Raw genomic sequence first — 23,020 nt, forward strand, 5'->3', positions numbered from 1 at the left:
AAAGATCAGAGACTGTGTTCAGAGATTGTGTTCAGGCCTTGACTAGTGGTGGGATGGCAATGAGGTGGGAGTGACATGACTTAAGCAGTACACCTCCACAAAATTTATCTTAGTCAGTGTTGGGAAGCAATTATCTTGGACAAAGTCATCGATCAACTTACTTCTTTTTTTTTTTGAAGACTTTATTTAAAATTTTATAACATGAATACAATAGAGAATTACATTTAAATAAAAATAAAAAAATTAAAATGATATGATTACAATATTACATCAGAAAACTACACAAAATAACCCCCCCCATAATTGTAACACAATATTAGTAATCTAACTTAAAATTAGTCCAACCCTCCCCCCCCAAAATAAAGAGTGAAGAGTTAATAAAATTAACAATATTATATATGGAAAAAAATACCCACTTACAAAAAAAGAGATAAAACTTAACCTAAAAAAAATTCTAACAACAAAATTTTTTTTTATCAATACTAAAATATCACGCTTAAACATATATTTAAATCAAACTTAAATGCATATAATTAGCAAACGGAGTCCACTTTAACTTATAAAATACATCTTATCCTGAATTGAAAAAGATATCCTTTCCATAGTCAAACAAAATTTCATCTCCAAATACCACTTATCTAAAGTTAGTATATTTTTATCTTTCCAAGAAGTGCTATACATTTCTAAAGCTAAATAGATAAAGGAAATCTGATAATCCTCTAAACCTAAATCAAATAATGATTGCATGTTCCCTAATAAAAATATATCGGGATCTAATACAAGATGGATATTATATAAACTGTTAAAAATAGATTGAATACCTTTCCAAAACTGTTGCATTCGATCACAAAGCCAAACAGTATGCAAAAAAGTATTGGACGTCTGATCACATCGAAAACAAGAATCCAACTTACTAAGACCAATTTTTTAAAATTTCTCCGGCATTAAATATAGCTGATGAATAAAATTATAATTAATCATCGCTAGTCTAGCGTTAATTAATTTCCGAATACTATTCTGACAAATTTCCATCTAGGCTTCTTCAGCTATTTTATGTCCTAAATCTTTTTCCCATTTCAACTTATCTTTATCCCAGTCTTTTTTACTATCAATTTCTTGTAAAATACAATACAAATCAGATAAATATCCCTTTTTTGGTATTGAAAGTACATATTCTTCAAAACTAGATTCAGGTAATAAAATCATATGTCGACCACATAACTGTTTTACAAAAGATCTTAATTGATAATATACAAATATAGAATTTCCACTAATACCATATTTCCTTTGTAATTCGTCAAAGGAACAAAAACAACCCTCAGAAAAACAATCAGATAAATTTTTTATTCCCTTCTTTTCCCATTGTTTCAAAGTGGCATTGGAGACCGTAAAAGGAACAAGTTGATTATTATATAATGGCAATCTTCCAGAATATATATTTTTAAGTCCCAATTTTTTAAGTTTACTTGTCCATAAATTCAATAAATGTTTCAATATTGGCACATCGTAAGTTCGTAGTAATTTTTTATTCCATCGAAACAAAAACTCATGAGGAAATTTTTCTAAAATAACCACCATTTCTATCTTTACCCAACTAGGTGGGTCGTCCATATTCATTAATGCACTAAGAAATTTAAATTGAGCTGCTTCGTAATAATGCTGAAAATTCCGTAATCTTAAACCTCCAAATTGAAAATCCCACATCAATTTTCTCATTGCTACTCTCGGAAATTTTCCCTTCCATAAGAATTCTCTAATCGCTTTATATAAGTGCTTAAAGAAACTTTTAAAAAAAAAATAAGGAATTGATTGAAACAGATATTGTATTCTAGGAAAAATATTCATTTTTATGGTATTAATCCTCCCTAGTAAACCCAAAGGTAGATCCATCCACCTAATCAAATCTAATTTAATCCTTTTTATTAAAGGAAGATAATTAATTGAGTATAATTCTTGAAATTTCGTATTAACATTAATTCCTAAATATTTAATTTGTGTAGTCCACTTCAAATTTGTAATATTTTTATACACTGAATAATCATCTTTACAAATTGGCAAAATTTCACTTTTAGGCCAATTTACTTTATAACCATATAATTGGCCATAAATTTCTAAACATTCTTGAATTGCAGGTAAAGAAGTATCCGGATCCACCAAATATAATAAAACATCATCAGCAAATAAATTAATCTTTTATTCCTCATTCAGAACTCTCATACCTTTAACATTTTCATTTTGACGTATTAATTGTGCTAAAGGTTCAATAACTATAGCAAATAAAGCAGGTGACAACGGACATCCTTGTCTAGTAGATCTTGACAAACTAAAAGATTCTGAAATTTGGCCATTAACAGAAATTCTAGCCTTCGGACTATTATATAAAGCCTTTATCAATCCAATAAATGAAGAACCAAAACTAAATTTCTCAAGTACTTTGAACAGAAACTTCCATTCCACTCTATCAAAAGCCTTTTCTGCATCCAATGAAACCACTATTGGATAATTCAACTGAAATTTAGATTTATTTATCAAGGTTATTAACTATAAAATATTATCTAACGCATACCTATTTTTTATAGATCAACTTACTTCCAATGAAAGCCATTACATCATGCGAGGGAAGCAAAGGTGGGAGGGGTTGGTGGGGGTGGGAGGTGGGGGTAAAGGCCTGTACTGTGCTGTAAAGTTCTCTGTTCTATATTCTAAAGCTTTCCAATCTATATTATTGTATAAATGTATTTAAAGCATTGCTATTGGACCTGCCTCTACCATTTCCACCTTCAGGTCATTTTTAAATATTACCTCCCTCATCTTAAATTTATGCCCTCAAATTTTAGACTCCATACCCTGGGACAAAGATTATGATAATTTACCTCATCGATGCAGCTCATGATTTTATAAGATTTTCCTCCATACCCTATGCTCCAGGGGAGAAAAGTCCACTCTCTCTTTATAACTCAAGCCGACCAGTCCCAGTAACATGATCCTGAATCTGCACCCTTTCCAGTTATATATCTGGGTGACTAGAACAGCACACAGTCCTCCAAATGTGGTCTCACAAATGTATTGTCGAGTTGTAACATGATATTCCAGCTTCTCTACACAATACTCTGACTGATAAGGCAAGTGCGTCAAACATCCTCTTCACCACCCTGCCTACCTTAATGTTCCTGTACCTCTCAGTCTTTCTATTTCACTACATAATCTAGAGCCACTTTAGGATAGCATGGATAGTGTAGCAGTTAGTGCAACATCTTTACAGCACCAGCAATTGGGACCGGAGTTCAAATCCCACGCTGTCTGTAAGGAGTTTGTACGTTCTTCCCATATCTGCATGGGTTTTCCCCAAGGGCTCCAGTATCCTCCACCATTCAAAAACATACCAGGAGTATAGATCAATCAGTTATAATTGGACAGGACAGGATTGTGCACCGAAATGGCTTGTTAACATGTTGTATGTTCTGTTTTTAAAAAAAAATAATTAAAAATAATTACAAATCACTAATGAACTCATGTCCTGGATTGATTTACCAAAGAGAAAGCAGGATCTTGCACTTGTCTGGGTTAAATTCCACCTGCCATTCCTTGGCCCATTTTCCCAGTACGTCTAGATCACATTGATGGCTTTCTTCACTGCCCATAATACCACCCATGTACTTTCAGAAGATAGCTGCCATTTCCACCCCACCCCCCCCCCCCCGCCCCCGCCCCCGCACCTCTGTTATCATCTTTAGATTCTATTGGAACTAATAAAGTCAATCACTGTCAAAATTGTTATTTGGAAAATCATAAGAGTATCTGTTGACCCGTGGAAAATAACAACATATATTTCTCCAAATGCCAAACTCTCTCCCTGGACATGAAATATGAGTGGCCCCAAGCTCGAGTGGATAATCTTATAATTAGAGCCATGATGGAGTTATCCAGTTTATAAATACTTTGATCAGCGCTTAAGGCTGCCATTCATCATTTGAAAAAAAAAATACATTAAGAGGTCTGAGAACTTGTTGCAAAGAGTAAGGAGTGATAGGTGGGTGCAGGTGGTAGAAGTGAAAAAGTGCATGAGGCCATAGATAGACATTTCATTGTCTCACCACTCAATTCTGAGTCTGGGAAGCCCCAGCTAATTGTGCACAGAAACTTGCTGCAATGCTTGCAATCAGGAAAAATTTCCCAGTGATGGGAAAGGGTTAGTTCAAAATGGAACAGAGGGCAATATATATTCTGACTAAAACAAAGATGGTTGCCTTGAAATTCATCCCTTCAGTCCATCATCATGATCTACTTTGCCTCCAAAAATCATTCAGTTGACTTCAGTGGCATCCATTTTACAAGCAGAGCACAATGCACCAAGCTTAGCTGTATTACTTACAAGGATTAATGTTCTTGTAATACCTCAAATCACTACATTTAAATTTATAATCATTGACTGTCAAGTGTCAACAATATAAATCAACAGTCAGCAAAATGTTGAAATTGTGCTACAGCATCTGACATCAAGTGACCTCATGAAGTGTGGGTCTTTCCTGTCATCTGGATTACTGCATTACATTCATTTGTTGCCAGCAGCCGACATCTAATCACATGACCCAGCGTTGCAACAACCCGAGCTAAATATCATTCAAATTTGGGTGTATGGTGAGAAGAACTGCCCTATTACTCGTTACCTTTCATTCTGACATGCAAGTTGTAAGACTGTTATCTATGATGTTGCAAAACTGATGGGTTACAAAGATTTATTGAAGACGTCAAAAGCAAGTCATTGCAGCTTGATTTCTATTCTTTTTTTTCTGTTAAAAGTAAGAGGACACCAGCATTATAAGCCTTTAAATAAAATCAATTGGTAAAATTCTTTGGATTTTCTCCTCCTTCACCATCACAGCATCAGATGATGTGCCACAGGGCAGAGTTGAAGTCACCCAGGGGAAATCTATTCCATTGTACCAGTGACAATTGATTCAAGAGATCGATTGATTTTGTTAAAATATGTCGCAAGCATTAACCTACAGATCCCAATTTGCTTATCGGTAACATGCAAAGTCCACAAAGCAAAATTCACAGAAAGAATAAACTCACTTTTCTCTGCCATCAGGTTTAGCCTCTGGCTAAGGTATGCTCCAATTGCCCACGGCAGAAAAAATCAACTGGCTGTTCATTTTCATTAAATTAAGAGAAACCATTTTTATGCTGAACACAGTAATATTATTTTTAAGGCAAATTGAATGTAATTGGCGACATTCTGTGCCAACACAGCTTGGTTTCATAAATGCAATAGAGCATGACCATGGCTATCACCAAGAATTTATCATTCTGAACATGTAAACCATTCATTGTAATTATATTTACCAACTTCAGTTCTGCTAACTCCTGTAAGAACCAAGAAATCATTCTGAGTGAAGTTAATTATATTCATAAATACTGTGATTTTGATAAAACACATGGAATTCTTACATTATTTGACTCCATGTGTTTCCAAACCTGACAGAATTCTACTGTCATAAACCTTTTTTTTCTGGTTCAATCCTTAAATGTCAAAAACATGCACATCATTGCAAATACAGTGAAATTTAAATGAGAAACCTTTAGGACTACTTCTGGCACATATTTCATATAGTTTTTTTTCAATAAAAATTATGAAATGATGTTTCCACTTACATTATCTCTTCAGCCAAATGCAGCCTGTGATTTGATGGATGAATGTTGAATTTTCAGTAGCCCATCCAGCACAGTGTTAATCTCATTATAGAATTAATGCTAATGAACTGTGGAAAAGGATAATACCGCCCAATGTTTGATGCCCTTTCTTGGGTATGGCCTGTTATTATAATTAAAATTATGTAGTTAATGCCCCTTTTCCACTGACGTCCCAGTTAATTGGCTTTGTAGCATCCCAGGATAGGAAGCCCTTTTTGCCATTTCTACTGGGACACCCTGAACTGGGATACAACTCATTGGCGTGGATCAGAGTGTTCAACCTTCAGTTGGAAACAGGTGACTTTCTGCTGTCCCTTTTCCACTGGTTTTATTAGCACATTGGCATCAGCGGATGTCAGGGACATGAGTAGGGGTCGAGGTGGTTAATCCCTGTTGTGTAATGATGTCAATTGATGCTGATATTTTTCTTTTTCCACTGGTCCATGTTCCAGTTCATTCCTGGGACAAGGTGCCAGTCAAAAAGGGACTTATGATACTTAATGAGGGTTGATTGATACCTTGAGAGTTCCAATTACATAATTCTGCACAACTGCAGGTGATTTTAAGCAGGTCATCCTCAGACTGTTGGTTTAAGCCAAGTGTTACAAATTTGAAGTAAACTATTTTTATTCTTGTAATCATATATTTCCAAGTATTCAAGGAAAATACATAAACATTTTTTGTTGCATAAGATTTCATCTCCTACATTAAAATGAATTATTTTTTTGCTTAGCAGGGGAAAGAGATCTACATTCTAAATATTTGGCCTTTAAATTCTGCACATCTCATTTGTCAGGAATTCCTGTCACTCTGCCACATTGTTAGAAGTCTTAACCTGTTTAAAATATTTAACACCACTCCCTTAATTACAGAAATACAAAAACACATCATGCGTTTGACTGTCTGTATTCTGCCGCTTAATTTCCAGGTCTTTTTTTTTAAATATTCCAACACTCCTAATGGACTGAATAAAGTGCAAGTAAATTGTTTGTTCCATACAAATTAGCAGCTTTACTGAGGCATAAAAAGATTAGTCATATTTTATTGTGATGGTTAAGACATACTTCAGTTTTGCAACATTCATGTAATGGAAAGCAGAATGATTAACAATTACATATTTGAATTTTGTTTTAATTTTACCCTGCACTGGATTTTAAATATTCAGCTTGAATCCTGTCAGCTGACACAAACTGATACTCACTTCCTTCTCCTGAACTGTTACAAAAGAAATCACTTCAGTTGCTTCATTATTATTAAACAGGAAGAGAAAGAAAGGTACCAAATTAACTGTCTCAAAATGTGAAGGTTTTAAAATCGTTCTTGCATATTCTAATGTCACATTCAAGCATTTCAGGAGTGAAGCAAAACATTTCAGAACTTTAAACTACTTTCTGACAACTTAAATACTTGTCTGCAGTGAATATGCCACTCTTTATCAAACAAGACATTTCTTAGACGATCCCTGACACCCAATATCTGCCAGCTTTCCATTTCCAGTTAACATACATTCAGAGTCTTGGAAACTATAATTAACAAATCACCATCGGCCCATGATAAACTTTACAATACTACTTCTCACAACCTTTCAGATGACATTTCCTGTCAAGTAGCAGTGGATGAGGCAACTGACAAGAGCTCAGGAGTATAATAAATCAAGCTGAAATTACAGTTTACAACCAAAAAAAATCAAGGAATAATCTTCAACGTTAGGCAATCATCATCCTATCATTGCTTTATATAGCTCATTTTTTAATAATTTTCTGTAACCATTGTACTGCATGAATAATCAACAAACATGAAAGTGATCAATCTGCAGAAATGTCTAAAAGGTTTGATCTTAAAATAATGCAAAAAATATGGAAATACTCAGCATGTCTGGAAGCATTATGTGGAATGAATATCAAAGCTAATCTTTCATCTAGATGGCTATTCATCTGCATCATAATGGAAAATTGGAAAATATATTGGCCCACCCTGCAAATTTTCACTTCTACATTCATGGCCTTTAAATTTTACCATTGAATTCTACGCAACTCATTTGTTGGGAATTCCTGTCACTCTGCCACATTGTTAGAAGTTGTAGCCTGTTTAAAATATTTAGCAGCATTGCCTAAATCCAGAAATACAAAATTTCAGAAAAATGTCAAGCATTCGTCTGTTTGTATTCTGCCACATAATTCCCAGGTCCTTTCAAAAAAAAAACCAACAAGCTGCAAGCACCAAATAAAAGCTTTAAATCACTGAACGTTATGTAAAAGTGTCAATGTAAAGAAAAAGAACCAAGTCACTTACTTGACTTAATTTCTCAATCAAGGTCAATGTGTTTAATACAATATATGCCAGCCATCCTGATATGGAGGTCAGCATTCAGGTGCATTTTGCATCTAGCCCATCAGTTCAATCTGCTTATATTGAACTGCTGGTCTCAGTGTTGGTAGCAGAGCAGAGAATTTGCCAAATCCATTAACATTTAGACTACAGGTCTTCTCTTAACTTCTGCACTTCAATGCAGAAACATGAATGTCAAGGATGTTGCCAAAGGTATTGCAGGCATTGCCCAAATTTAAGTTACTACTCGGCGTGGTCTGGATTTCACTTTTCCCTATGTCAGTCACTATCAAGAAGAAACTTGCAAAATGATTGCAAATAAAAATCCAGGCTTTAGTCTATTCCTCAGGATGTCTCAACCTTGGTAGTACAATCAATCTTGTTTTGCAGGTAAATCTGAATGTGCATAGCAAAATCACATAAATTATGATCTTTTTTTCTTGGTTTGGGTGAATAAATGTCATGTGTACTTGGCCACATTGTTCAATTAAAACTTATATGTTCACATAAGCAAATAATGTAAAATAGCTTTTGAATGGCAAAGTTTTCAACTTTATATATATGTGGATTGGATAAAATATAGGAGCAGAAGTAGGCCATTTGGCCCATCATGTCTGTTCTGCCATTCCATCATGAGCTAATCCATTCTCCCACTCAGCCTCACTTCCCTGTCTTCTGCCCATAGCCATTGATACTCTGACTGTTCAAATACCTATCAATCCCTGCCTCAAATACACCCAACGACTAAGAGTAAGATAAAGAGTATGAACACACAGATTTCCAAAATTGAGGTGAAAAATATAATTTTTATAAAAAAATATCAATTTGTATTGCATAAAATGAGAGTTATCTTATAATTGCCTAAAGACCCATTCACATTAAATCCATTACTTATTTCTAGCTGCTTGTCCTGGAGATAATATAACAGTCCTTAAAAGGATCGCTGTGATTACTACAAAACAGACCAAAAAAAATGTGCTTAAAGAAAAGTGGGCTCAGATGAACAAATTTTACTTTCAAAAATGTTTTCACCCACTTTTATTTACACACATAGCTCACACTGAATATCCACTATAATGCTGCCCAGCAAGAGCAAGGTGACCAGTGGCACCTGATGAAATGCTTTCAGAGATTGGTTTAAGAACAAATCAATTCCTGTCTCAGCAACGAGTTGGGTGGACTACACTTCACCTATCAACAGCAGATGCCATCTCACTGGCACTCCACTTTACGTCAGATCACCTGGACCACAAGGACACCTACTTAAGAACATTGCTCATTGACTACAACTCAATGTTTAATACTGTTATACCAATAAAACATAACTACTATGGGATCTGGAATTCTTTTGTCCCTCTGCAATTGGATTCACAATTTCCTTATTGACAGTTCCCAATCAATCCAGATTGGCACCATCAACTCTTATTTACTTATCATCAATACAGGATGATGTCAAATCTGCATGTTAGATTCCTTGCTCCATTCCCTTTTCACTCATGATTGCATAGCCCAGATAACCTCCAATGCAATCAATAAACTCCCTGATGACCCAACCATTGTGGCTGAATAACAGGAAATTATGTCAGGATACAGGATGGAGATCTCGAACCTGGTTGCATGGTGCCAGAATATTAATATTGCTCTCAAGGTCAAAATGACCAGGGAGCTTATTGTGGATTTGAGGAAGGGGATGATGAGAGACCACACACCTATCTTTATTGACGGCAGTGGAGAAGTTAAGTGCCTTCAGGTTCTTGAGGGATCAGATATGAAAGGATGTCTCCTGAAACCACAACATCAAGACAAATGTGAAGGAGGCACTCAAACATCTCTACTTTTTAAGGAATCTGAAGTGATTTGATATTTTATTAAATAATCTTTCAAATTGAGCAACATATAATGACTGATTGCATCACAGCCTGGTTCATGTATTTGACTGCATCTGAATACAGAAGGCTACAAAAAGAAGCAACAAACCCAAATCTATCATGGGCTCCAAATTTGCATCCATTGAAGACATCTATTTGAGGGGATGCATTACAAAGACAATCAACATCATAAAGCATTCCTATCACACTGGTCACAACCTCTTCTCATGATCACCTCTCAACACTACACTAACCATATAGATCCACAAATAAGATCTGTCTGCATAATTGAAACATCATTTTTTTTAATATCTTGCATTAACTGTAACTGAATATTTATCTATCAAACTTTGCTTAGAATTTTTTTCTAAACTGGGGTAACTTAATAATTTAATATGTATGATAGATGATGTACCTCACAGTTTGGCAACAGCAAGTGAGAATTTCAGTGCATATGTGCATTGGACTTTTGTGTATTACAAACTCATTATCATTAGTATGGCTTTCTAACATCACACAATAGAAATGAATGACAAATTCATAAAATTGATCAGGGAAGACTGAATACTGAATAATTTAAAAAAATATGTCACATCTAATACAAGGTGTAATGCAGAACAAAATGAAAAATATACCGTATATTTATATAATTCTTCCCAAACAAATAAAGAGCTGCATATTTTTCCTACAATTCCATGTGCGTTCAGAATATACTGGTGAGATCAAGGCTGTGAGATAGTTAACAATGAAGCAAAGGACTCTTAAGACGAAGATAACTTACAGAATGAATCTGAGCTGATTCAAGATGAAGTAAAATTAGTATAGGATTTATAATGGATAACTGGTTTATCCCATATGCATTTATTCTGGGTGGTGTTGGATTAAAATTGGGGATAAATATATTTTAGTATCAAAATAAAATTAAACTACTTTATAAAATAAAGGCATAATGAAATATGAGGTCTGAGACATTAGGGTAATTGTATGTCAAAAGTTAAGTTTGCTTCCACAGCATATAACTAAAGCTGAATGCAAAGAGTTTCTAACATGTGTATGTACCTTATGGAGCAACTTCACTGTCAATTAAACTAGGAATAAGAAGCAAATCTAGCTCCATCAAATTATCCTCTTTCCCTGATTATACCCATTCTGTGTTTACTGTAATAAATTTCTCTCTTCTCCTGGGAGTTCTTTCTGTCACAGCTCACTGGTGCCACAGCGGCGTCAGAAATAGTCAAACAATTAAAAGTTCACAATTAATAGCCATGAAATCCCAAACATTACTAAGCTTCCAGTTATTATTTGCTTTTTTACAAATATAAATCCCTAATTATTTCTTAGTCGTGACAAAATGCACATCATGATTCAGAAATGTTTATCCTAAAATGACAAGTATATTTAGACTGCAAATAAATTACATTTTTAAACACTGAACATGGGACAATCTATATCAGTAGAATATTTATTAATGGTTTTAGAACTGAAATTCTGTAGCTTAAAGTGTTTTTCAATTAGTAGAATTGACAATCAAGCAGAGAAATAGTTCATAAAGTTGCAGAATCTAGCAATGAGTTAGAAAGATGCATTCATTCAAAGCCTGTTCAAGTCATAACATAAATTATATCACATCACACTGTAGATGCATATAATATGTGGCAACAGTGAGAGGGAAGTAATTCAGTCACTAAATAGCAGCAAGTTAGTCATTATCTGTTCATAGGAGTGCCAAATTCCAAATGTTGTTCATTATGCTGATGTATTATCATTTGATAAATGTATTTAACATGTCCTGGGCAATACCAATATTAGTTCACAACTTCCATCAGTAATGGGAGGACATAGACCATTTAAGTTAAGAAGTAGACACTAGAGACTTCTGCAATCTTGGGCAAAACATAAGCAGCTCGGGGAACGCAGCAGGTCAGGCAGACTCTTTGCAGGCAAAGGCTAAGGCCCCGCATCAGGATTCTGCTTTTATCTCCACAGATTTTACATGGCTTGTTTGTTTTTTTTTTGCTCCCATTAATTTAATTAAGCTGCACATTTCAAATAGTTACTCAATGTATTCAATGTTCCATGTGGCACATTCAAATGGGATTTAATTTACCCCAACAACCTTCAATTTTTTTGTTCATGTATTTCAGTTTGTTTTCTCTTCTTTTTCAAAAGGTAGCAATATCTCATGGAAAATGCTAAATTCCCTGATATCTTGTCACAGCAGCTATTCTTCAAAGTTCAGGCTTCCTCATTAAGGACATCATAATTGATTCTAATCTGCAAATTATTTTTTTCCCAGTGGCTGTCAATGGGCATTAATAACGAGACCCTTCATGCATTGATTTTGAAGGTACTCAAGCCATTTTTTACAATAAACTTCTAACCAAGCTCATGTAAGGTCATTCATAACAACATAAGATTATAACATGGTACTTCACTGGCAAATCACTGAAAGAGACTCTCAATTAGTAATACCTCACTGAATATGTACATTTTAATAACTGAACATGCCATCTTGCATTGGGGGTGTGATGTGCTAATATTATGTTTTGAAAAAGGTTATGTGCCTTACTTTGTGTGCATCAAATTCATGCTGGATCATTTTCTTTTTGATATACAGGAAGTACATAATTGAAATGACACATGTAACATTTATGTAGAGGAAAACATTTATTACTTATAACTGGAGATGTCATAACATTCCTACATGAATATATTAATGACTGGAGAATACAGGGTGTAGAAGTTCCACGCGTGACTAAACATTCCTGAAATCTTCAGTTACACATCTAAAGGATGAACAAGCAGCATGCTAAGGCTTTGTGATACATACTAAAATAGGACTGAAAACTTGTTCTTTTTTAGAAAAGGATGATACTGGAGAAATATTTATATACAGAAAATGAATGTTGATGTCAAGAAATCATTCTATTTAAATGGCCACTTGTCCAGTAAAAACAATACACTTTGTGAGCCCATTTATCTTCATTGCAAACTGAGATGTCAACTGTAAATAAATATAAATTAATACAGCAAAACTTGAAAGTTCCTGTGCAATGTCTGTGGTGCGACACTAAATCTACCACTGGAGCAAAAAGTTTCATTTTAAGAACTATGACTGGAAAACATAATTTATATTGTACAATGCTTTAACACAATCAGTGCATTAAATGTATGCAACTTTCTTATGTTTTATAGACGTGCAACATTCTACCTGCCAAGCCACTATCTCCTCAGGATGATAATGCAGATTGTTTCCAACTTGATATTACATATAATTAAATGACTATCTTGATTATTAAAGGTCTCAAAGTTCTGTACAATGTGTAAAGTAAAATCTTGCAGTAGTTTAAAGAAGACTGAATATTTTGGCATCAACTTGTGGAACTAAAAGTCGGGTTTATCTATGAACAGAGTCCCTGCATAAAAATATGCTGGTGACTGAATTCATTGCACACTGGGATTTTAACAGCTCCACATAGATATGACATATGTGTATCCTTGTCCAGCAAGAGCTGTTATAATAACTGATGTTATGCCCAGCTTTTATTGTGTTCTACGGTGAAGGTCCTGTGGAGGATCAAGATGCAGATCTGAAGGCTCTATGCAGCAAAATAAGAAAGATCTCTCCAACGATTTTCAGCACAGTGAACCTGTGTGATACAATATCGATGATTGATACTGGTTTCCCTTTGTCTGTGGTCTCAATATCCTTCTGTGCTTATAGCCTCATGGACAAATGCAGCACATCTGGATGAAGGTGACTCATCTGTGGAGACATTAAAGAGTTTAATTCATTAATGATTTGAACTCAACCTGTAGTGAAAAAGTAGGACTATTGCAAACGCTAAAGAAGCATGGTATAATTTAAATAATTCAATTGAAGCTTATTAATATGAACAGAGAATGTTATTCATGTGAATTAATTACATTACAACTCAGTTTAGCAAACTGATTAGACATTATGAACAATGCTTTCAAACTAATTGTATTGCTCAAGATTTTTAAAAAAAAAGAACACTATATCAAACTTACCAGACTGTTCAGAATCTGATGTCATACTAAATCCCTCATGGAGTAAATTGTTGCTTTTGACGATCATGTATTCAGGTCAACTAAGTTTTATTTTGATTCACTGCTTTGATGGCTTCTTTGTTGTCCTGTAAACATTTTGTTTTAATTGTGTTCCACCTTTTTTTTTGTCATTCATTTCAGATCATTGTGTGGCATACGAGCTTGTACCTTTAGTGGAACGTTCAACATTTTATTGATTTCAGATGACATGATGGTCCGTTTCTGTTTTATTCAGGCTTTACTCAGAAATACTGAATTAATTTCAAAGTAGCTTTGGATTTTGTAAATTATTTCACCAAAATAAGTGTTTTGTATTTGTATATCTTTAGTCTTAAGGACTATTTCATTTACTAGATCGCAGTATGCAACCTTGTCATAAACAGCTGATATTAAATATTGCCAGCCCAATGCTTTCTATCTATTCAGAGAAGTGAGTACAAAATGTTCATGAAACTTCGAAATTCATTGCCCAGCAAGGAAGATCCCATGCATGGAATGTGTATTCAAACCCACAACCTGGTAATAAATTTGAAATGATGTCTTTTACCAATCATCAAAACCCTGATTACTGCATGAGGTGAAGTAAGAAATGTTCCAATTCTTATTGAGAGCCGTTTCCTGACTCCACATGTCAAAACTTGTTAAAGCACCTTCCATTATATCCTAACTGAATGGCAAGCCAAGGATACAATAAATTCATCAGCACCTGAGAAAAAGGGTCCCACATTCCCAAATATATACTAATTATGATTCAACAATGTGAACTATTTCATACAATGTAATCAAATTGTCTGGGTTTTAGCTTTTAGATTACAGCTATTTGATAGATATTATACAAGAAAGAAGCAATAACTACTGGCTGCAACGTCATCTTCTTCTTCACAAACGATTGTGCAAGAATGATAATAGAAATTAAAGGTGTATTTTGGAATCCTTTGGATAAGGTGAGTCAACTTTGAAGAAGGAAAGGTGTGATTATCAGAATATATGCTTATTAAATGAAACAGGACAAATTCAGACATGAAGAAATGATACTTGGTATAGTATTTACAATCAAAACAAGCACCTGGAGGAAGAACTATCATGCAGATTAAATTAACTGATCAAAATAGTCTTTCAAATTTTACACATGGGTTACAAAGCACAAAAGGTAAATACCTTTTTACTTGCACTGCACCTCCTAAGTTTGGTTCCTCTTAACAGACAGTTCTTTCTTTCAGCTCTGCTCTCAGAAGCTATCAAATTGGTTTGAAATAATTGATTGTTGAATGCCCCCAAAAAAATCATCTGCCAAATTTCACCTTATTCTGAAGGGTATATGTCCTCTCCATGGAAGGACATGATTGATTTTGTACTTATTCCAGCCACGCCTCAGAAAATGTTTGCATTTCAAATTTGATCCGACAGTCAGCATAAACGTCAAATTGTCCATTATCGGGCTTTCCCTTTCACAATATCTCCTAATGGACAAAAAGCATCAGCAGAATGCATTACAACAGGAAGCCTCAGGTTTCTTCTGCAGCAGTTCATACAATAAGAAGCTTGACCAACCATCAGAACAATAGTTCATAAAGGGCAACATTGTGATCTACAGATTCCTCCCTGATATACACCTTCCCAATATGGTCATAATATTTCCAACTCCCAATTTTAACACATGGCCTTCAGTACTTCTGTTTTAAGAGCATCAAGGGAGAGGTATAAAATGCTGACCTTGCCAGTAAAGAGCATAAACTGTGAATTACTATTTAAAATAATTACATTTCTCCATTAAAGTATAACATTGTCAGACTTCTGGACACTGGACATACATATAATGTTCGAAATGTCTTTGGCATTTTGCAAACCAACAAGAAACCATTCCATGGTCCAGATTATTTTAAATTTCAAGATCTAAAGGTTAAGACTTCACAGTGATCTTTCTATAGTGCTATCGATCAACCTCATTAGACAGAGAGATGTGATTAATAGGCTTTAATCACCTTAAGATATCAACACATCTCACATGTTGCTGCCCCAGTGCCAAGGCAGGAACTGAGGGAGGTGTTTGGGTGTATACAGTACATACATACAGAGATAATACCTATACAGTGGTTGCACCTTACTTTTTATTTATTTATTGGTTAATTTAAGCACAAAATCACAGATCCTGTAACACAAAGGGCTTGTTCTTTACTATTGTATTACATAACTTTTATAATGAAAATGTTGTGAGTAAGATAGTGGGAAATAGTTGATGAAAACACAGAAGTACAAGGGATATATTTTGGTCAGTGGGAGAGGAAGACCAAAGAAACTAAATGGTACCATTTTAAATTGTAGAAATGGGGCTAATGTAAATTTTTTTGAGATGACAGGAGAACAACTCAGTAAAATATCGTATTGAATATTCGATTTATTAAAATTGTAATAGAGTACAAAAGCAAAATGCAATGTGTAGACATCAAAAATTATGTCAGTAACTTTGAGAATGTGTCAAAGAGTGCTGCTGGGAAATTACCAATATGTGTAGAAATTCAAGGCATGTATTCTCAGAGCAGAGATTATTGGGGAGATTTAACTGAGATCTTCATTGTGATCAATGTTCTCAGTTAAAGTACACGAGGTTAAATGATCTCAGTGGATGGATCAGAAATCAGAGATTCATAACAACTGGGGAAATAACATTGTTAACCTTGCTGTGATTTGGAAGATATTGTCCACAAGCATAACAGAATTAGCTTCAGTGTTAATATTCAGAATTGAATTAGATAAATACTTGAAGAGAAACATCTACAGTGCCTTGAGGAAGGAAGAGTGGAATAGATTAATTAAATCATGCTATCAAAGAGCTGCCTCAGGTAGGTTGGATGAAATAACCTCGGCTTGGTCTTTTTAATTCAGTGATGACATGATCCACAGATTGCAATCATTTTGATGAAAAATATAGAGTGTGGCCAGCATAACATCATTGTGGACTGTTACTTTATGACACTTTCAAGATGTTACGAATTAAGTAAAAATAAATTTAATTCCAAACACATTCATTCACATAACCTACTTAAAAGCAAAAATATATATGAAGACAGAGAAATGATCCATGATCATTAGAAGTGAAAATTTTGAAATAAAAGCTATAGAGCATCATCTAACGCTAAAATGTTACATTCCTTCATTACTAGATTAAAATGGGGCACAATTTCCAGACTCCTCCAGTCCCAACCACACATCTCTATTCACAAGACCTCAGAATAGTGGACTCTCCCTACTGTGAATTGCTAACCTTACACCAACATCTTCCCCTCCGAATGACAGGTCTCAAATTTACCCACACATGAGCATCATTTAATTCACAATTGTTGCAGAACCACTTCAAAGAAACTCTAGCTTCATCTTTCTACCATTTGAATCCACTATTCCCCTCCTTCTCCTCCATCTAATCTAGACACAAATCAACTACAAAATGTTAATGGCCTTTAATACAAACAAGATTTCTCCTGTCTAGTTGTTGACAGGCTTCAGACATCACCAATCAGGATGACACAGTCTTTCTTCTGTCAGGGTACTAATTCCAAAATGAAATATATGAATGATGCACTTGGCTCAAGTTTGCAGGATGTTATGGACATAAAGAAATTGTCCCTTATGACAATTTTTAACTGGAACAATTCAAATATCTTATCTGATCATAAAAAGTGAAATAAGCCAATTTTAAAATGATGTTTATATTTCTGAATTAAAAATTGGCTTGGCCATAGAAGACAGAGGGTAGTAGTGAAGAGGTGTTTCTATGACTGAAAGTCTGTAATCAGCCGTGTTCTGCAGAGTTCAGTGCTATGACTTCTTTTTTGTGGTTAAATGTTTGCATAAGCACATGCATGTGTGCACGCACACACAAGCACAAACTATTTTGACAAAAATATAAATGGGTTGATTAGTAAGTTTGCAGAAGATGCAGGAATTGTGGCTAATAAATAAAGGTTGTCAAAGGATACAGCAGAAGAAAGATCAGTTGGAGAGATGGATGCATAACCAATTATAAGATGCTATGTTGAAATTACAATTGTAACTTATAAATTTAGACTTATAGCATGGTAAGAGACCATTTCGGCCCAAGAGCCCGTGCCACCTAATTAACCTATAATCACCGCTACATTTTGAAAGGTGGGAGGAAACCGGAGTCCCCATGGAAAACCCACACACACACCTGGGGAGAACATACAAGCTCTTCATAGACAGCATGGGATTCCAACCCTGGTGCCAATCGCTGGTGCTGCAATGGTATTACGCTAACCGCTACACCAATCGTGCCGCTCTTATAGTAATCAAGTGGAGAAAAGAAGCATCTAGATAAGGGTATTTGTTAATTAACATGCTTTTTGTAATCTAGAAATATGGAATGTTTACGTCAACTCAATGTTAATGCTGCCTGCTTTGCAGCAAAAATCCTTACACTATAGCCGTCGTGTGCTCCAGGAGTGAAAAATCCATAAAAATACAGAGTTTTCTTTGCAGCTTTGCAGAGAAATGTGAAAAGAAACATGACAAAAAAGCATGTCAGTGGCATTTTCTAGCATCGGGTTTTAGGGAGGTCCATCTGTTGCTCATAACCCAGAAATTCAATTCAGATGTGAAGTCACGTGCAGCGTCTCCAGATTTCAGATTATACACTGCCAGCAGGCAGTCTTCAAATCCGGACAGTAAGAAAATTGCCCTCATATCCAAGAGAAGTATATTACTAACTTTCATAGTCCAGAATTATTTTACATCAAAGAATTTGCCATCAAAAAGGTTATTATTCTTTCACTTTCATTTGGATTGAATATATAAAGCAGAGTCTAACATAAACATTAACATGCTCTTTTTTTTTCCAGACGAGATGTTAAACAGAGACTTTGACTGCCTGTTTTGGGATCCATCATAACACTATTCAAAGAGAATCAATGTAGTCTCCAGATGTTCTGGCACACATCAACTCCTTTAAACAAAATAATTGAAAACAACATCATATATTTTGGCTCAATTGTTATTTATGGAGCTTGATTTCAAAATGATTGCTACTCTGTTTGCCTAAAACCAATGACCGCGCTTCAAAAGTAATTCAAAGGATACATCCTGAGAACACGAAAATGCACAAAGTATATATAAGGGTTTCTTCAATTTTCTGTTAATTGTATATTCATTAAATATTTCTTTTACTTTTATCATTTCAGACAACTTTATATCGGGATAGAATGTTTACTTCAAAGTAAATAGTGAAGCTGATTAAAAGTCAAAATTTGAATGATCAACAAGCACTGATAATCTAGTCTATTTGAAATGTCGTGATTGGTTCAAATTTATGAATGACATGTTAGAAAATGGTATCATTATTTTGTCAGTTGCTTACATAAATGCAAGAGATGACTCTCATCCCCAAAGTGGATTTTGATGAGCCCATTTTTAAGATGTATACCAGATGCAGTGCAGATGCCCAATTTTTGAGAGCAATGCTCTCTGGAGAATCACCTATAACCATTCAACCCAATATCAGACAGGGTATCTTTATTCAGTGTTCAAAAACATGCATAACATCCAACAAAAATAAAAAGAAAGAATAAACACCCCAAGGAAAACTGATTTGCTTTAAGAAAATCAGGTATCATAATTATTCCCCTAAACTTTTCCAAATGTGAATATGGACTGAAAGTTAGTCTCCATGCTGATATTTTGTTTAATTAAAGAGGTGATCTTGATTGTCAAGTATACCGCGGGCAATCGGAGCTTGCCACATTTTAACTGCAAGGGGGTCAGATGAATTTTGAATTGTGAACATCATTAGTTTTATCTTGCAATATTGCATTGCAAACAATTTCATAACATGTCATGCTACAAAACAGCATGTTAAAACATTCAATTAATTTCAGAAGAAGATGAAGGCAAAAGAAAGACAAATTTTTTTGCTTTGTGAAATAAGTGATTTTTGTTTGCTGGAGCAATGATTATCAGTGAGCCGTGATCAATTGAATTTTAGAGGAAGAATACATTAATGATAGCTAACCTGCTGAAATAAATGTCATTTTGTGTAATCTGCCTTTTTAGAATTGCTTTTTGGTCAGTTAAATTTCCAGAATATCTGGCTTTTTTTAATTATTTTATTCAGGAATAAATTCTGGAGAACTTGGGTATTAAGATTTGCTACAATTATATAATTCAATTAATGATCAAGGTCAGTTCAATTTTTTTCTCAAATCATATGTGGTTTTGTGACTTTGTAACTTTAGCTGTTGATAACCTAGTAACAGTAATCACTACTACTGGAACAATGAGCAATGAGCTCCCTGCAAGTTTTATTAACAGTCTCCAATTTTTTGAGCCTCTGCTTTAATCTATGTAGAAAAGTCCCAGTATCAGTTGAGCACTTAATCTGGAACTGCAGGGCTTGGAGAGGTTGGATAGGACTTGTCTTTATGAAATTACAAAGGGGATGGATAAAGTAAATGTTCATAGTCTTTTTCGCAGTGTTGACAATTCTAGAACGAGAGAGCAAAAATTTAAGGTGAGCAGGGAGAGAGTTAAAAGAAACCTAACGGACAACTTTTTTTGGGAACGAACTGGGAGAGGAAACTGTAGAAGTGGGTACAATGATGACATTCAAAAGACATTTTGATGGATATGTCATTAAACAGGAAAGTCTGCAGTGCAATACACAAATTGTTGGAGAGAATCAACACTTAACATAGCATCTGCAAGAAGTATAAGGGAACAAATGTTTCAGGCTTGAGTCCTTTGTCAAAGTAGGCAGGTAAAGGCTGAGTTGATGGCAGTGGAGGACAGGCCACATTTTGGAAGGAGGAGGACATCTTGAATGTTCTGGAATCATATCCCTCATCCTGGGCGCAAATGAGATGTAGGCAGTGAAAATGAGAGAAAGAAATAGAATCCTTACAAGAGAGGGTGTGAAGTTGAAACTTGGGGTAACTGTAGGTTTGCAAAAAATATCTATAGAGTTTGTCTCACAAAGGAAATGGGGAAAGTGAGAAAGGGGAGAGTGTTACCAGAGATGGACCATGTGTGGTTAAGGGCTGAGTTGATGGCTGTAGAGGAGAAGCCATGCATTATTTTGAAGGAGGAGGACACCTCAGATGTTCTGGAATGGAAGAACTCATCCTGGGAGCAGTTACATTGGATGTGAAGGAATTGAGAGAATCCTTGTAGGAGACAGAGTGTGAAGTAATCAAAATCAGATGTAGTCAAGGTAACTGGGAATTGGTAGGTTGTAGAAAATATCGGTAGAGAGTTTATCTCCGAGATGGAGAGATCAACAAAAAAGATAGAGTGTTTCTAGAGATGGACAGATAAATGGATAGAAAGGATTATGAAAAAAAATATGGACCAAATAGGTACAAATGAGACTACGACACAATTACAACTTGGTCAGCACTGATGAGTTGGGCCAAAGAGTCGGTTCAGTGCTCTGTGACTCTTAACATTTTGTCAGTACCAAAAACTAAATACCAAATCCTCTACTTCATGGCCAGCTAGAGTAGCGTGAAACTATTCATTCAGATTCCTCAAATTTATTACGATTTCTTTTAAAACCACCACACTGTGGCTCTTATTTTAGATAATAATCTGATTGGACTAACTAACTGTTCAAAAAGTTGAATCAGTGATTTCAGAAATGTGATGTCCTGATTAATTTTAACAGGAATTCAATAATTCCAAAGTACATCTTCAACCATATAACATTATCTAAGACATTCCAACAAAAAGCACTTGTTTCAGTACCTCATTTAGATCTTGTGATCAGTCAGTAATTGCATCAAAAAACAATACATGGCAAAGCTATTCATTAAAGCGAACCTATTAATTTTGTAAATCATTTACATAATTACTCGATGTTCCTTTAACAATTATTTGAAATTCTGAGCCTACCTTTGAGCTAATTTTACTCTTTCTAAATTATGGGATGACAGCTTTTCAATGTAGCTTCAAATGTTTAAAAAGAACATGCAATTTAAAAAAAAACATGCAGTTGACTGCACAGCAGAATTCTTGTTTATAGGAAGCAATCTTAACATTATCAGTCATATTTTTGAGTAAATAAAAGGGAATCAATAAATAATTTGAAGTCAATAATTTTGGACATCTGCTTCACTTCATGCAGATAAACAATTTAACCTTAAATTCAGAACCTTTATTTCATGCACTGGAATGCACTATGTAAAGGAAACACTAAAACATTGAAAATCAAGCTTTAATATAAGAGGTGTTTGAGTCGGAGTTATTATAACACCATATATAAAAAAATCAAAAACTTGTTCACAAAACAAGTTGAACATTTGCCTTATTTTTACTTCATTGTCCTATATCAAAGACTGCATCTATATGCATCTAATTTCTGGGACTGAATATTATAATGAGGGGTTTATGAAAAACATCCTACAGTCACAAAGTCACAGAGTTATATAGTGCAGATCCTTGTCATACTATATGATTCCACCCCTCCTCAGGCATCATCCAATATCTCTTGTTCTCTTCAAATCCCCTTTAAAACTTGTTCATCTCATTTTAACTCATGCCCTTTCTATTTTGATAACCCTCTCATGGGTAAAAGATTCTATGAACCCTATCAATGCCATTTTTAATTTTATATCTCCATCAGGCACCACTCAACCTCCTTTGCTCCTTGGAAAACAAGCCCAGTCTATCTAATCTGTTCCCATAGCTAAAGTGCTCAAATCCAGATAACATCCTTGTGAAATGTTTCATGCACTATCTCCAAGAGCCAAAACATATTTCCTATAATGTGATGACCAGAACTGCATGCAATATTCTAAGAGAGGTCTAACAAGTGTTTTGTATATTTGGAACATAGCATCCTAGCTGTCATATTCTATACTCTGACCTCTCAAAGCATTTCTTAATTCCCTTTGTTGCCACTTTCTGTGAACTATGGACATAAACCCAAAGATCCCTTTGTTTATCAACTTCACTTAGTGCCCTACCATTTACTGTGTATGTCTTGCTCTTATTCATCTTCCCAAAATGCATTACGTTGGAATCTTGGGATTAAATTCTACCTGCCAATATTCCAC

At 34.8% G+C, this 23,020-nt stretch overlaps 1 protein-coding gene across 4 annotated transcripts in view; it reads right to left on the minus strand.

Moving 5' to 3' along the window:
- The window catches only part of pcdh7b (protocadherin 7b), a 421,552-nt gene that overhangs the window by 374,022 nt on the left and 24,510 nt on the right, over positions 1-23,020 (minus strand). The window contains exon 2 of one of the 4 annotated variants that reach the window (XM_069925001.1): positions 12,576-13,656. The exons of the other annotated variants lie outside the window; for them this stretch is intronic. Within the exon in view, the coding sequence (XP_069781102.1) occupies positions 13,609-13,656 (48 nt within the window). The 3' untranslated portion in view covers positions 12,576-13,608. Of the gene's footprint in view, positions 1-12,575; positions 13,657-23,020 lie in introns of those variants that run through there. 4 annotated transcript variants of the gene reach the window in all.

Source organism: Narcine bancroftii, chromosome 3 (assembly GCF_036971445.1).
Source record: "Narcine bancroftii isolate sNarBan1 chromosome 3, sNarBan1.hap1, whole genome shotgun sequence".
NCBI lineage: Eukaryota > Metazoa > Chordata > Chondrichthyes > Torpediniformes > Narcinidae > Narcine > Narcine bancroftii.